At 48.9% G+C, this 17230-nt stretch overlaps 1 protein-coding gene and 1 long non-coding RNA gene across 2 annotated transcripts in view; one reads left to right on the plus strand and one right to left on the minus strand.

The window, feature by feature from the left end:
- The first annotated feature begins 153 nt into the window (after positions 1 to 153).
- Positions 154 to 17230, plus strand: part of XRCC1 (X-ray repair cross complementing 1) — a 37417-nt gene continuing 20340 nt past the window's right edge. The window contains exons 1-2 of the mRNA XM_040254082.1: positions 154 to 247; positions 1599 to 1684. Of these exons, the coding sequence (XP_040110016.1) occupies positions 154 to 247; positions 1599 to 1684 (180 nt within the window). The remainder of the gene's footprint in view (positions 248 to 1598; positions 1685 to 17230) is intronic.
- On the minus strand, positions 16741 to 17230 carry LOC120872348. Its single transcript, XR_005723229.1, has 2 exons — positions 17188 to 17230; positions 16741 to 16996 (listed from the first exon to the last, which is right to left on the minus strand). It is a non-coding gene; the product is annotated as an uncharacterized LOC120872348 (long non-coding RNA).

Raw genomic sequence — 17230 nt, forward strand, 5'->3', positions numbered from 1 at the left:
GTAATGGTGATGTAACCGCAGGCGCGCCGCGGTTTGAGCGGCGGAGCCTCGTGCGCTTGCGCAGTGAAGCCCGCGTGGGGCGCACCAGCTGAGCCTGCTAAACCCATGCATTCCTGCGTCTTCTTTGTCAGGCGAAGCCCACACGACGTTGACATGCCGGAGATCCACCTCCGCCATGTGGTGTCCTGCAGTAGCCAAGACTCCTTAAGTGACTGGCATGGAGGAGGGTGGAAGAATAAAGGAACTCGTGAGGGGGCTCTAGGAGAACTTCTGGAGTCTGAAAAGTAAAATAATCCGTATCCGGGGTGCCAAGAAGAAAGAGCTTGATTGGTGGTCTTGAGAATTGCAGTTTGGGAGACACAGATTACGGTAAACTCTTGAGTGTTGGCAGAGCCAGTCAGGGGCTCATGAGGACATAGGTCAGCATGTTGTTAAAGTCATGTGGAGAGAATTCCAATTGATACACGTAAAGGAATATTTGACTTTAAAGAAGGAGCTGTCATGAGTTTCTGTAGTGTAAGGGTCTGATCAATATCTTGAGTTTCTGGCACATATTCTGGATGCCTGTGTGAATACAGTAAGTGGTCAAATGATCAGATCCCATTGTGGCCTAGATCTCCAAGGTCAGAATTCCTCAGTGGCCCCACCCCTCACCCGGCCGGTCATCTTAGAGAACACTTTTAGCAATGCTGACTTCATTTTGGTTTTCCTTTCACGAAGGAGACTTTGTGGAATTCTAAGGAGGGTCATGGGAGAATTTCTGGGAGGCCGTAAGAGTATTCTGGAGAGATGTGGAATAGAGGATTTTCCAGAGAGAAAAGGAGGGAGGGATCGCTTCCTGGGAAGGATCAGAGGTGAGTTTCCAGAGGAAAATGTTGTATGGGACTCCAGGCAGAGTGTGGGGGGATTTTTTTTTTTTTTAATGAAAAAAAATTGTTTATTTAGCTTAATTAAAATGAAAGAAAGTTAAAAGTTCAGTTCCAGTTAATTAGTGACATTCCAAGTGTCCAGTAGCCACGTGTGCTTAAAGGTTACCATATTGAACAGTGCAGCTTTAAAGAATTTGTTAGTAAGGCAGAGAAACTCCACATATGGAAAGAGTTTTAAAGTGTTCCCAATATATTGTTTATGTTCTATAAACCCACTATTTATGCATCCCCTTTACACTTTTCAAAAGTACAATAATAATGGTGAGGGTGAGATGAGTGTTAATCACTCACTCATGTCCCACTCTCTGTGACCCCATGGATTGGGGCCCACCAGGCTCCTCTGTTCATGGGATTTTCCAGGCAAGAATACTGGAATGGGTTGCCATTTCCTTCTCCAATTATTATTTTAACACTAAAAACAGTTTGTATTCGGGTACAGCCAATTAACCATGCTGTGATAGTTTCTGATGAATAGCGAAGGAATGTAGCTATTGTATACATATATACAAGTACCCATTCTTCCTCAAACCCCAGAGTGTGTGGGGATTAATAGGGAAACTTAAACCTGGGGAATATCAGAGGGTTTGAGAGCACTCTCAGTTTAATCTGAGAGCTGGGGACCTAGCTCTGTCTCTGAACCCTAACGTTCCCTTTCCCACTCTTCTCTAGGCTCCTGTGTTGAAAACCTGAAGGCGGACACTTACTGTAAATGGCGGGCAGCCAGGGCAGGCGAGAAGACCATCTCTATGCTCCAGGCGATTCTGCGCAGCCCTCTGCCCCCCATCTTTTTTTTTTTTTTTTTGGGCCTCTCTGCTATGTGGCATGCAGGGTGTTAGTTCTCCAACCAGGTGCAGCACCCGTACCCCAAGCAGTGGAAGCTCTGAGTCTTAATCACTGGACCTGCCCAGAGCAGTCTCCCTGCCCCCATTCCTTAATACAAGTCTGAAGGTCCAGGGTCCAGACTCTGCTCTGGAGTTAACTGGAAGTGAGCTGAGGCAGTTTTCCCTTTGGGCCTCAGCATACTCAGTGAGCAGTGTGGTCCCTATACCCTTAGCAGAGGAGAAAGGTGATGCAAGGCTAGGCCAGGGATGAATCGGTGTGTGGCCTGTGTAGGTTGCTGCTCCTTTCAGGGCCTTAGTATCCTCAGTTGGAACAGAGTAAATCTGAAGTCCCTGGGCTTAGGACTGGAAGGTGTCTCATATCTAAGCCAATCAACCTTTTTTTAAAGATGGGGAAACTGAGGACTAGGGAGGGCCAAAGTGAAGTGGCCAGCTTAGTGACCATTGTGGAATGCAGAGTGCTGTGGTACATGCTTGGTGAAGTTGGAGGGAGCAAAAGGAAAAGGGCAGTTTGACCCAGGATGGTGACAGAATTCCCAACAGGCTGTTCTCATCAAGCACAAGGAGCTGGTGGGAGAAGAGAGCTAGTGAGTTCCCAGGGCTGCTTGGGTGTTGCCCTGCGTGATCCGGCTCTCCAGGGAGTAGGATGGTGGTAGAGCTGTTATCACCCCTCATACATGGCAGTGCTGAGAGCTGAACCCAGTGTGGGTGCTCTAGCCACCTTTTTCTTGCTTCATTGTGTTCATATGTTGACTTTCTTTCCTTTTTATGTTTATTTATATTTGGCTGTGTTGGGTCTTAAATTGTGGCAGGTGGGACCTGGTTCTCTAGCCAGGGATTGGATCCTGGGGCCCCTTTCATTGGGAGCATGGAGTCTTAACCACTGGACCACCTGGGAAGTCTCTGTCTAAAATAAAAAAAACATTATTTACAATTTTTTGTCACACCGCATGACATGTTGGGACCTTCATTCCTTGTCTGGGGAGTGATCCTGGGCTCCTCTTCCCTCCTGTGCCCACCCCCCCCCCCACCATCCAGCCCCCTATTGGCAACATGGATTCTGAACCACTGGGCTACCAAAGAAGTCCTGTCTTTCTCAATTTTGGTCACATTCCTCCCTTCTGAATGTTTGGGTGTTTGGGGAGGGATGCTGGATGCAAGGCTTATGGAATTGGGCTAAATATATTATTGTCTGTCTTACCCAGTGGTTCTGAAAATGTTTTGGTTCATAGACCATTTTGAGAATTAGAGAGAAGCTGAGAATTCTCCTACCAGGAATAATACACAAGCCCACAAGATTTACTGAATGACCTTAGGTGTTTAAATATCTCATAGTTCCCTAACATGGTACAGTAAGAATAATGAGAGATAATTTATTCAGCATTACAACTGTCTGGGAATACCCTAGTTGTCCAGTGGTTAGGACTCTACTCTCCGAGGGCCCAGGTTCAATGCCCAGGTGGGAAACTGCAACCAACAAACAAACCTGCCAGTCACCATTCTAAACACCTCATATGGGTTAATTCATTGAATTCTCATAAAAATCCCATGGCCTCAATTCTATTCACTATCCTCTTACATGATGAAGAAACTAGACCCAGAGAGGCTATACCATTTGCCTAGAGCCAGTATTTTAAACTGAGAGAGATCCAGGTGGCTGACAAGTTAATCTCTCATACATGGATTCAAGTCCCCATCTCTCCCCCTTACTCACTCTGTGACCTCAGGCAAATGCATTCATCTTGCCAAACCTGCCTTCTCATCTGTCCATTGGGAATAATGTGATCTGAGCCCGGGGTTATCGTGAAAATCCGGTGACATAATGTTTGCAGTAGTGCACTGTCACCACGCAGGTGTTTGTGTAAAGGGGGGGATTCACATGTGCATTGCTGGATGATCCTGCTGGGCTCTTTTATGATCAGGAACTTCCCGTTTAATTGTGCACTGTAGCTGCAGCGGGAGCAAGAAGAGACAGAATGTGGGGAGTGAGGGAGCCAGAGGACTAAAGCGGCTTAGCAGCAGCGGCATGCAGGGTGACTCCAAACTCACTGAATCTAGTCTTGGTTCTTTTCAAGTAAGCGATAAGCGGTAAATTCAGGACACATAGACTGATCTGGAGGTTTTCCTTCTACTCTGTATTTTTTGCCTCAAATTATATCTCGCAGCATCTGTGTATTACCATCTGGGTTTCAGCTCGTGAAAGCCCCACACAGGTTTTTGGTTTGCAGTGACCAAAAGAGTCTCTATTGCCAACCCATCACTTTCTCCCTGGCTAGCAGTTCCAGCCTCTTGGCTAACCGCTCCTGGGCCAGAGGGGTGGCTCTAGTCTCCTGCTGGAGGTACATTCTTAGAGGAACTGTTCAGTAGCAAGTGAACCTGTTCCATTTCTGTATTTCAGTGTTTTCTCATCACCCTTTTTCCCATCGTGGTGTTTGAAATTTCTTGCCTGCTTCTGACATGACGTGTGTACAGCAGGCACACAGTCCAGTGAATCAACACAAGCGCCTCCCACGTCCTCTGCACCAGATCAAGGAACGGAACACACCTCCCCCACCCTCGTCTCCTTGGGCTCCTTCCTGTTGCTGCCCCCCACAAGGGGAACCCTAACCCCGATTTTTAACAGCTCTGATTAACTTTGCCTGCATGTAAACAGAGTCACACAGTATCTAGTGGGCATATAGTACTTTCGCCCCCGTGTTAGGTTCATTCTGTTTCATCTTCCTCGCTGGGTGTGGCTCTAGAGGGTTCATTCTCATTTCTGCATAGGATTCCATTGTCGGAGATAAGTACTGTGGTTTTATTAGCTTTACTTTTCAAATGGGTGTTATGCGAATATAGTGCTTAACTCAGAAAGGCACAAAAGGGAGGGTATACACTGAAAAGGATGTCCTCATCACCAGCACCTGCTTCAGTCCCCTCCTGCCCTTCCCTCCCTTTCCTGCTACCTAGGTCTTCACAGTGGTGATCACTGTGAGCAGCTTCTCAGGGGGTTCTTCAAGTCACCCTGGCCACAGGGAAGCATATTTATTCACCCCTACCCCACTTTGGAAAGTATGTTGTATGTACATGGTCCTCTCCCTTGCTTTTTTGCAAGTAACCTTATCTTAGAGGTCTATTGTTATGGTGTCAGGGTCTACCTTATTCTTTCAAATGATTCATATCATTGCCTTTCATGGATGTGGAACCTTTTTGTATTATTTAAATTTTTTGGCTGCCCTGCAAGGCATGTAGGATCTTAGTTGCCTGACCAGGGATCCAACCTGTGCCCACCCCAGTGGAAGCTCAGAGTTTTAACTGCTGGACCACCAGGGAAGTCCCTTTAATTTTTATTTTATGTTGGAATAGAGTTGATTCAACAATGTTGTGTTCATTTCAAGTGCACAGCAGTAATTCGTTTATGTATACCTTATATGTGTTTATATGTATTCTTTTTCAGATTCTCTGCCCAAACAGGTTATTACAAAATATTGAGTACAGTTTGTAAGGTGAGCACAGAGAAAAAGAGAGCAAGCTGGGCATTCAGGAAGAGAAAGATTTATTATAGGAAGAGAGAAAATGACTGGCTTTAGAGAGAAACCAGTGCTGTCCCTTTACAGCTAACACTTCTTACACCCTATTGTTGGGAAGTTGTGCCCTGAAAGGTGGGGGGTGTGTGTCTTAGTTTATCTGTAACCTGCAACTGGAGTCTTATGATCCTGTAGTCGGAGGGTCTCATGGTCAGGTAGTCAGGTAGTCTTGAGAAACTGGCACCAGCAGGGAAAAACGGTATCGCCTTAAGGAAAAAACAGGATGTTACCTGGGCAATGTGGCCACTGTGACTTTATCCCTTGTTTGTCAGGTCACCACAATGGGGCATTTTTAAGTTCTGAGCCCCTTGTGGACCCGAACAAGTTCCCTGTGCTATACAGTAGTTCCTTTTGATGGTCTACTTTGTATACTAGTGTGTGTGTGTGCCACTGATGTACTTTCTTGTCTCTACGAATTTGTCTGTCCTGGACATTTCATATAAATAAGATCATACAGGAGCTTCCCTGCTGGTTCAGAGGGTAAAGCGTCTGCCTGCAATGCAGGAGACCCGGGTTCGATTCCTGGGTCGGGAAGATCCCCTGGAAAAGGAAATGGCAAGCCACTCCAGTACCCTTGCCTGGAAAATCCCATGGACAGAGAAGCCTGGTAGGCTACAATCCATGGGGTCACAAAGAGTCGGACACGACTGAGCGACTTCACTCAAGATCATACAATATGCGGCCTTTTGTGTCTGGCTCCTTTCACTTAGCGTCGGGTTTACAGGGCTCTTCCACATTGAAAGTTGAATCAGTCTTTCATTCCTTTTTACAGCTGAATACTGTTCCACTGTCTCAGATGGGAAAGGATGTGCCGCAGTGGGAGAGACCTGGGTTCTGTCCCTAGGTCTGGAAGATCCCCTGGAGAATGGAATGGCAACCCACTCCAGCATTGTTGTTGGGAGAATTCCATGGACAGAGGAGCCTGGTTGGCTACAGTCCATGTGGTCACAAAGAGTTGGACAGGCCTGAGCAACTAACACTTTCACCATTCCATTGTAGTATAAATATCATAAAATATTTATCCATTCATATGGACATTTGGGTTGTTTCCATGTTTTAAATCAGAAATTTTCTGTTTATCAAAAAGGAAGACAAGGGAGCCCATATGTGAAATAAGAAACAGTCATTAAAATATGAATGTATATGTCCTACCGGATGAAGGGCCCCATGCTTTATAATGAGGGAGAGGCAGAGGTGTTGAGTTTTGTTTCCTTTTTAGGTCATGCCATGTAGTAGTAGGATCTTAGTACCCTATCCAGGGATTCAACCTGGGCCCCCGCAGTAGAAGCTTGGAGTCCTAAGCACTGTACCACCGGGAAAGTTCCAAGATGTTGAGATTTTACCAAAGGATTGAAATTGTGGACTTAGAAAGCAGTCTTGGCTTGTACTCAGGCAGTTGGGTCTGAACTTCTCTGCCAGTCATTAGCTGTGTGTGACATGTGAACCATTGATTTTCCTGTCTTGGACTTAGTTTCCCCATCTGTAAAGCCGGGAGAATTACTGAGCCTTCCTCCCAATGTGGTCGTGATGATTGACTGATGCCTGTCTGAGGAAGAACTTGCAAAGCATAGTAGGCAGAATAATGGACCCCTGAAGGTGTCACAGGCTTCCCTGGTGGCTCAACAGTAAGGAATCCACTTACCAGTGCAGGAGACAGTGGATTCGATCTCTGGGTTGGGAAGATCCCCTGGAGGAGGAAATGGCAACCCGTCCAATAGTCTTGCCTCAGAAATCCCCTGGACAGAGGAGGCTGGTGGACTACAGTCCGTGGGGTCGTAAACAGTTGGACACAACTGAGCCACCACCACATACACACACAAAAAAAAGTTGTCCGCATCCCCAGAACCTGTACATGTGTCCTTTACATGGAGAAAAGGACTTTTGAGGATTTTTTTAAAAATACTTATTAATTTTTATTTATTTATTTCGCCACACTGAGTCTTAGTTGTGGCATGCAGGATCTTTTGTTGTTTCGTGCAGACTCTTAGCTGCAGATTGTGGGATCTAGTTCCCCGACCAGGGATCTAACTCAGACTGCTTCCATTGAGATGGCGGAGTCTTAGCCACTGCACCACCAGGGAAGTCCCTGTAAGGATCTCAAGGTAGGGAGATGGGCCTGGATGATTTGGGGGGAAGCAGTGTCATCACACGGAGAAGGCGATAGCACCCCACTCCAGTACTCTTGCCTGGAAAATCCCATGGGCGGAGGAGCTTGGTAGGCTGCCGTCCATGGGGTCACAAAGAGTCCGACACTGAGCGAATTCACTTTCGCTTTTCAGTTTCATGCATCGCAGAAGGAAATGGCAACCCATTCCAGTGTTCTTGCCTGGAGAATCCCAGGGACGGGGGAGCCTGGTGGGCTGCCGTCTCTGGGGTCGCACAGAGTCGGACACGACTGAAGTGACTTAGCAGCAGTAGTAGTGTCATCACAAGGGTCCTTATCAGGGAAGGAGGGTGACTGGAGAACCAGAGAGGAGCTGTGGGCATGGAAGCAGAGGCTGGAGCGGTGCCACTGCTGGCTCTGGAGCTGGAGGAAGGGGCCACCGCCCAGCAGGGCAGGGGGCTCTAGAGGCTCAGACAAGGTGAGGGAAAGATTCTCCCCCAGAACGTCTAGAAGGAATGCAGCGCAGCTGTCACTGGCTTTAGCCCAGCCTCGTGACCTCTGGGAAGTTACACAGCTGCTTCCTGTCTCAATGGCTCGCCTGTGAAATGGAGATAAAGATAGTCCCCGGCTCCCAGAGGTGTCGCGGTCTTACAGGAGTTACAGGTCTGCCACACTGTTTACACTTGGGCGCCGCCGCAGTGGCTGTGCATTGCGATGGTTAGCATTCTGTGTCCCGTCAGCTCCTTTCAGAAGTGCGGAGCCCCCCCTTCACTCATGAGGAAACTGCCGCTCAGAGAGGTTTTATGTCACCCAGGGCTGCACAGCTTGGCACTGGCAGGGCTAGATTTGGACTCGGGCTGGTCTCCTCACAAGCCCAGGCTCCTTCCTCTGCTGTGGGGACCTTCTTGTCTGTAGCAGTGTGCCAGCAGAGTCTCTGGCTGGGAGGTGACATTGCAGATCGGGTCATCGGATGTTCCTGGCTGTGTGGGGTGGCGGACTAGGAACCTTTGGGGGGTCACAGTCACTTATCATTCTGTGAGCCAAATAAAAGAGTCCTAGGGAATATTCCAGGTGGTCCAGTGGTTAAGAATCCTTCTTGCAATGCAGGGGACACGGATTTGATCCCTGGTCAGGGAACTAAGATCTCACATGCCTGGGATCAACTAAGCCCAGTCACCCAAATGAAAGATCCTGCAACAAAGATCCCGAGTGTTGCAACTGAGATCCAAGGCAGCCAAATAAATAAATTTAGAAAAAGAGCCACAGAGTGCTTGGGCCCCTGTAACTACCTTCCACCCCCACGTGGCCTTCTGTGCCTTTATGTCAGACAGAATGCGGACGCTTTGGCAGAAGCCTTCCTACAGTCATCCCTTTGCTTACTTTTGCCTGTGCTGGGTCTTCATTGCTTTTCCACTGGCTTTCTCTAGTTGCAGGGAGTGGGCTTCTCTTGGTGCAGAGCATGGGACATGGTCTTCAGTAGCTTGGCACGTGCACTAAGTCGTTGCAGCTCAAGGGCTCCAGAGAACAAGCGCAGTAGTTTTGACTCATGGGCTGAGTTGCTCTGAAGCATGTGGAATCTTCCCAGACCAAGTATCAAACCCCTGTCCCCTGCACTGGCAGGAAGATTCTAATCCACCTCGTGATAAGGAGAGTCCAGCTCTTTTCTTCTTTCGACACAGATATTGAGCAGCGACCTCCTGACTGGCAGTGACAGGGTGCCCTCCATGAGCTGTGCCCTATGGCCGTGGTATTTATGTGCATAAATCCTACATAGGGTGAGCATCCCCAATTTACAGATGAGGAAACTGAGGCTCCAAAGTTGAGCTGACAAGGTGCTAAAGCTAGTATGGAGCAGAGCTGGGCTCAAGCTCAGGAACCAGTAGTGAACAAAACCAAACCAGGCCCACCCTCCGAGAGCGTCCACAGAGTCCTATGTGATTGTAGGCAGGGGAGACAAATAGGCAATTTGTCATAGTCCAGTCAAGGAGAGCTTGTGGTGCCAGGTTGGAAGCCCGTCCAGCAGAGCCTGGTGGAGCCGGGAACACGGGGTCTAACATGTTGTGTGTGCATTAGCGGTCTGTTCCACCTTGTTGCTGAGAAGCTTCACTGGAAGCAGAGATCTCAACGTGTTCCTCCATTCTCTTGTTGACGGGCCTCTGGACTGTTGCCACGTTTTGGTGGCTGTTTCTGTCCATACCTGACAGCTTTCAGGATCTTAGTTCTCCAAGCAAGAACTGAACCCAGACCCCAGCAGTGAAAGTGAAAAGCCCTTAACACTAGACTGCCAGGGAACTGCCCACCACTTTTTGACTATTACAAACACAGCTGCTGTGAACCTTCTTGTACAAGCCCCTGTACAGAGCTCTCTTTGGGGTAACTGTCTAAAAGAGTCAAATTGCAGGGTCTTCAGTTAGATCTCGGCCTTGCCTGTTGGCTCAGTGGTAAAGAATCTGCCTGCAATGCAGGAGACACAGGAGAGGCGGGTTCGATCCCCGGGTTGGGAAGATGCCCTGGAGGAGGGCATGGCAACCCACTTCAGTATTCTTGCCTAGAGAGTCCCATGGACAGAGGAGCCTGGCGGGCTACAGTCCATAGGGTCACAAAGAGTTGGAGACGACTGAACTGACTTAGCATGCAGGCAGATTTGCTATACCTGTTAGAAATGGACTGGTTTCCAAAGTGGTGGTTCCACGTCATGTTTCCTTCAGCAGTGTGTGAGCGTCACGCCTCACTGATCCTTGACATCGCCAGGCCTCATGTGTTGATTTCGCTGGGCCAGGCCTTAGGTGCAGCTGCCCGTGGTAGCAGGGTCTAGTTCACTGACCAGGGATCGGGCTTGGGCCCTGCATTGGAAGCGTGGAGTCCCAGCCACTGGACCCCCAGGGAAGTCCCACTAGTCTTTTAATTTTAAACAGTGCGTTGAATTTTAACCAGTGCTTGTTCCACCTTACAAAGTACATTCTAACCAATGAGGTTTTCCTTGAACGCACATTCTTCTTCTAAAGGTCCTAGGGAATCCCCTCGAGGTGCAGTGGTTAGAGCCCAGATTCAACCAGTCCCTGGTTGGGGAACTAAAATCCCACAAACTGTGCAGTGTGACCAAAAAGAATGATAATAATAATAAGATAAAGGTCCTATCAGTTGTAAAAGGTAAACTGTGGGACGTTATAGTTTGAAGAGTTCATTTAAGGAGACAATTCACATCAGACAGCCAAAACTGAAAAATGATTAGATGTGCTTTGTCGGTAGGCCAAGACAGAAGATTTCAAAGAGAAGACATGGAAGCGGAGCAATTATTTAATTGGCTTGACCTTGAACTTTTAACTTAATCAGTTTTATTGGGGTATAGTTCCTTTACAATATGGTCTTAGTTTCCACTGTGCAGCAAGTTGAATCAGCTGCCGGTACACATATATCCCCTCACTCCTGGATTTCCTCCCCATATAGGTCAGCACAGAGCCCTGAGTGCAGCGCCCCCTGCTGTACAGCAGGTTCTCATCGGCCATCTCTGCCCGACAGGGTATCAGGAGTGTATGCCTGTCAGTCCCAACCTCCCAGTCCACCCCACCTCCCTGGAGCTTAAAGGATTTTCTAACTTGGGAAAATCGAGGGACTAGGCTGTTCACAGAATGGGAAAGACTAGAGATCTCTTCAAGAAAATCAGAGATACCAAGGGAACATTTCATGCAAAGATGGGCTCGATAAAGGACAGAAATGGTCTGGACCTAACAGAAGCAGAAGATATTAAGAAGAGGTGGCAAGAGTACACATAAGAACTGTACAAAAAACATCTTCATGACCCGGATAATCACGATGGTGTGATCACTCGCCTAGAGCCAGACATCCTGGAATGTGAAGTCAAGTGGGCCTTAGAAAGCATCACTACGAACAAAGCTAGTGCAGGTGATGGAATTCCAGTTGAGCTGTTTCAAATCCTGAAAGATGATGCTGTGAAAGTGCTGCACTCAATGTGCCAACAAATTTGGAAACCTCAGCAGTGGCCACAGGACTGGAAAAGGTCAGTTTTCATTCCAATCCCAAAGAAAGGCAATGCCAAAGAATGCTCAAACTAACGCACAATTGCACTCACCTCACACACTAGTAATGTAATGCTCAAAATTCTCCAAGCCAGGCTTCAGTAATATGTGCACCATGAACTTCCAGATGTTCAAGCTGGTTTTAGAAAAGGCAGAGGAACCAGAGATCAAATTGCCAACATCCTCTGGATTATGGAAAAAGCAAGAGAGTTCCAGAAAAACATCTATTTCTGCTTTATTGACTATGAAAAAGCCTTTAACTGTATGGATCACAATAAACTGTGGAAAATTCTGAAAGAGATGGGAATACCAGACCACCTGACCTGCCTCTTGAGAAACCTACATGCAAGTCAGGAAGAAACAGTTAGAACTGGACATGGAACAATAGACTTCTCCCAAATAGGAAAAGGAGTATGTCAAGGCTATATATTGTCACCCTGCTTATTTAACTTATATACAGTTTACATCATGAGAAACGCTGGGCTGGAAGAAGCACAAGCTGGAATCAAGATTGCCGGGAGAAATATCAATAACCTCAGATATGCAGATGACACCAGCTTTATGGCACAAAGTGAAGAGGAACTAAAAAGCCTCTTGATGAAAGTGAAAGAGGAGAGTGAAAAAGTTGGCTTAAAGCTCAACATTCAAAAAACGAAGATCATGGCATCTGGTCCCATCACTTCATGGGAAATAGATGGGGAAACAGTAGAGACAGTGTCAGACTTTATTTTTGGGGGCTCCAAAATCACTGCTGATGGTGACTGCAGCCAAGAAATTAAAAGACACTTACTCCTTGGAAGGAAAGTTATGACCAAACTAGATAGCATATTCAAAAGCAAAGACATTACTTTGCTGACTAAGGTCCGTCTAGTCAAGGCTATGGTTTTTCCAGTGGTCATGTATGGATGTGAGAGTTGGACTGTGAAGAAGGCTGAGTGCGAAGAATTGATGATTTTGAACTGTGGTGTTGGAGAAGACCCTTGAGAGTCCCTTGGATTGCAAGGAGATCCAACCAGTCCATTCTAAAGGAGATCAGACCTGCGATTTCTTTGGAAGGAATGATGCTAAAGCTGAAACTCCAGTACTTTGGCCACCTCATGCGAAGAGTTAACTCACTGGAAAAGATTCTGATGCTGGGAGGGATTGGGGGCAGGAGGAGAAGGGGACGACCGAGGATGAGATGGCTGGATGGCATCACTGACTCGATGGATGTGAGTGTGGGTGAACTCCAGGAGTTGGTGATGGACAGGGAGGCCTGGTGTGCTGCGATTCATGGGGTCACAAAGAGTCGGACACGACTGAGTGACTGAACTGAACCGACTGAGGGTGTTCACAATTGGTTGATTTCATTTTCTTAGATTGTAGTTCATCAACTCTGGCTTAAATTTTGATTGGTTTACTGAAGCTACCTAAGGCTTTCCCAGCATCAGGAGCTTTCCCAGTGAGTCAGCTCTTCACATCCGATGGCCAAAGTATTCCCACCACCTAGAGCCCTTTGAAAATCAAGCCCTGTGCCACCTGGATTCAGTTGACAAGGCAGACACCAACACCAGTGCCACCCATTGTATCAGTCAGGGTCCCACCGGGAGGCTGACATCACAGCAGTTAGTTCACCAGAGAATTAATATAAAGAATTAGTAAGGAGGTGGTCAGTCAGTGAAGAATCTGCCTTCAGTGCAGGGGACACCAGTTGAATTCCTGGTGTGGGAAGAGATCCTGGAGGAGGAAAGGGCAGCCACTGAGTGGGGTCCAGTATTTTTGCGTGGAGAATTCCATGGACTGAGGAGCCTGGCGGGCTACATTCCATGGGGTCGCAAAGAGTCGGACACGGCTTGGTGACAAAACCACCACCATTGACTAAAGAGGACAGAAGACGCGGGTAGAACGCAGAAGCAAATGCTGGGAGCAGCCGCCACCCTTAGGGCTGGAGGAAGAAAAGGAAGACGTTGCAGTTACAGAAATGAGGGTGTTTGGAAGCTTGGAGGTGAACCCTTGGGGCTGAAACTCAGATCCTGAGGAGGGGGTGATCCCCAGCTGATTCTGGTCTTAGCCTGAGAACGTGCGGTGAGGCTAGTTCTGCAGGTCCTGGGACACTGCAAGCTGGATCCACCTGCGCAAAGACCCCCACCACCACCCCGACCCCACCCCCAAAGCGGCCTCAAAGCACACCTGAGGTGCTGCTCCCGTGACGTCCAGGATCCCGCCTCCCTCCAGCAGCCTTGCAGCCACCAGCACACTCTTGCTCGCTCGCTCCCCCTGCTGGCGGAGCCTGACGAGGAGTACCTGGAGATCAGAGTTGCGCACGCCGTCGTGGTGCAGACGCTGGACGAGATGCGCGCGGACGCCAAAGCAGTGCTGGTGCCGCAGGTGCCCGCGCAGTGAGAGCTGGGCTGAGGGCCGGGGCTTCTGGGTGTGCCCAGGGTCCTAGCTGCCTGGCTCTGCAAGGGGCGGAGGACTGAAGACCCGGTGAGAGTCAGAGGGTACATAGACAGAGTCTAGCATGGGATGTCTGGGCCTGAGAGATTACAGAGCGAGGAGTCCGCCAGTCAGAATCCTGAGTGCTTGCAGGGAATGAAGGCTCTGACTAGGGCCTGGAGTGGGTGACGTCTGGTCTCTAGGATTCCTGGGTCCTGAAGGGAAATAGAGTTCTGGGTACGGGATTCCTGATTTCTCTGGGGACCATCACATTATGGAACTCCTCAAGGGAGTTGAAGGTTTGGACTCCTGGAATGGGGCTATCTTGGACTCTCAAGAGTAGAAACTAGATGTAATAGGTGTCTAGTGCCCCTGCGGAGGAAGAGGTGGATGCCCTGATTGCTGATGAAGGTGGTCTCCTTCACACTGGGGATTCTGACATGGAGGAGGGGGCTCTGGGTTCTCCAGGGAACTGGAATCGTTGGGCTTCTGAGCCACAAAGGATATAAGATGTAGGTTTCCGGGGTTGGGGGATAGGCCTGCATGCAAAGTTGGCTTTGAATCTTCACTGGGGGAAGGACGGTTCTCTGGAGTCTCAGAACTCCTGGCTCCCCAGAGGGCTGTGGTCCTTGCTTCGTAATTCATGGCTGGTGGAAGGTCTCCATGGAGAGGAGGGAACTGGGGTCAGTGTGAGAGAACTGGAGACCCTTTGGTCCCTCTTGGGGAATAGGAATTCCATCTGCGTTGCCCTAGGGCCAGACAGCCCTTTGACATTAGGGGTGGCCTTTTACAAGTGGCCCAAAAATGGCATCTTCCTGCAGAGTTATTGTGAACATTCCATGTAGGCTCGCTTGTATCTGCATTCTCTCTCGTGCACAGTAATAGACTCGCACCCCCTCCTGGAAGCCCGGAACACAGGGAGCTCAAACTTTAGTCTCACCCTTTGCCTTGGCTCAGGGTGCCCTCCTCTCTGACACCATCTCTGACTTGGCCCTATCTGACATCTCCACCCTGCACTTCCCTGTTCCAAATTCCATCTACCCTCCTGCCAAGGGGCCTCCTGCCTGGATCCAATCTCAGAAAGCAAGACCCAGTTTTGTTTTCCTGTGTCACTGTCCACGGTGCTGATCTCGTTCACATAGCTGTGTATTGGCACCCTTGGGTGTCACGACAATATTTTGGAATGGTTGCATTTTAAATCGTGACTTTTAAAAGGATTGAGTTTTAGGCTCTGGAGGCAGCAAGTTGGTAGGGAGGCATCTGTCTCTGGGAGCATCCAAACAGAAAAGACTGAAGACTCCCTAGTGGAGGGATCGCTGGCTGACCTCAGAGTGAGTCTATGCGGCTGGCAGGCCCTTGAAGGCAGAAATTCAAGTAAAGAAATACAGTGTTGCCACTGGCAGAAGCAGAGGAGTTCCAAAAGCCTCATCAGCTTAGCTGTGTTTCCTCCTTGTCTGGATAACGATACATGTGTGTCCATTGAGGTGAGGAACCATGAAGCCCGGGAATCAAGGGTGGGTTTGCCTGTGGTGTTTTTTGCAAGAGTGAATAAAAAAGTAGAAATTCTATTGTGGGTCTGTCTTTCGGGTTTGAGGGGGTGGAAGATGCTTGGGATTCTGTGAGCTGGAAGCCGAGACTGCTGGGTCTGAGGAAGGAGGGATCCAGGGTGAGGACTCCAGGGTCCCTGGAGAGGAGGGATGCTGGGGTCATGTGCAGGACAGAACTCCTGCTCACCCCCAAACCTCCACAGGGACCTTTGGTGCACTTGGGTTCTGTGCCCCTATCAGCTGCCATGAGAAGGACGGTAACCAGGGAGTCACAATCCCAGAAGGCTCTGGAACCGGACGGAGGAGAACTAGAGTCCCCTCCCAAACTGGAGCCAAACCCACCAGCGCACAGCCGGAAACAGAGCCGCCCCAGATACCTACAAACCCTTAGGAAGAAGAATGTTTCTTTTTACAAGTCTCAATTTGGGCATGGTTTGTTACACAACATTACTACAGCATCAACAGACTAACACAACTTTGTTGTTTTAAACCACTGAGTTTAGGGACTTGCTTGTTACTGTAGCATAATCCGGAGTATCCTGATAGATGCCAAGGTCTAGGATCTGCAACACATGGCTACTGAGTAAGTAGTAGGCTTAGGGTGGTAACTGTTTGGCCAGACACATTGTCTCCAGAATCCCCACTGTCTTAAAGGCCCTAGGTGCAGTGTGCTGAGCCACTGAGTGCGCTCTGACTGTGACCCGGTGGACTGCAGCCTGTCAGAGTCCTCTGTCCGGGGGATGCTCCAGGCAAAAATGATGGAGTGGGTTGCCAGGCCCTTCTCCAGGGGATCTTACACACCCAGGCGTCGAACCCGTGTCTCCCACATTGGCAGGCAGATTCTTCCCTGTCTGAGCCACCAGGGAAGACCCTGAAAGGTGCTAGGCATGGCACTAAGTCCTTTTTTCATTTTCTTTCATTTGACTCTTAAGACAGCTCTTTGAAGTTATAGCTATTATAACCACATTGACGAACATGAACTCTGGGGCAAAAACAGGTTAACTAGGAGAGGTGATCATGGACTCTGGAGTCTGACCCTCCCAGCGGTTTGATCGAGGGCAAGTGACACCATATCCGTGCCTCAGTGTGTTCCTCTGTAAAATGGGGGCAATACTTTCAGCATCACAGAGTTGTGATTATGAAATGAGGTACCACATGGAAAACACTTAGCATGGGGACCAGGCAGGAAGTAAGCCCTTAAGAAAAGGTAGCATCTTCCCTTTCTTTCTTCCAATGAGACGGTTCCCAAGGGACCCCTGCTTCTTGCATGCCATCTCCCCAAAACACATCACATCACAAAGACTCAGGATTGTTAACTTGTTTAATTTATAGACACATGGGAACCGTAGCAATTTCTGGAACCGTAGCTGAGAAGGAATGGACACCAAACACCACATGGGCCTCAGTTCTTCACTCAGCCTTGCCAGAAGCCTGGGGGCTTCAAAGACAGCTGGTCTTCTTGATGGTGAACAAACGAGTGCCTGAGGGCACCAGGGTCCCAGGCTTGGTGTGGCAGGCGGTCTCCATACCACAGCCCCGGACAGCAAATTTGACACCTGCTGCAAGGGATTTTAGACTGCAGTCAGGATCGCCAGCCTCCCTCCTCCTAGTCCAGGGTCATACGCCCCAGCCACCTTCTCCCCCAGTTCTTTGGAGCTACTCTCTCCCTTAGAATCTGGAAGCATGAGGCTCCAGTACTGGGCCTGTCTGGAACCCCTGTCCCTCCTCCCAAATTCCAGGTGCCCCTTACCAGGCTGCACGAGGCCAGACACGGCGACACAGCGGGTTTCCTC

Source organism: Oryx dammah, unplaced genomic scaffold, assembly GCF_014754425.2.
Source record: "Oryx dammah isolate SB20612 unplaced genomic scaffold, SCBI_Odam_1.1 HiC_scaffold_13, whole genome shotgun sequence".
Lineage (NCBI taxonomy): Eukaryota > Metazoa > Chordata > Mammalia > Artiodactyla > Bovidae > Oryx > Oryx dammah.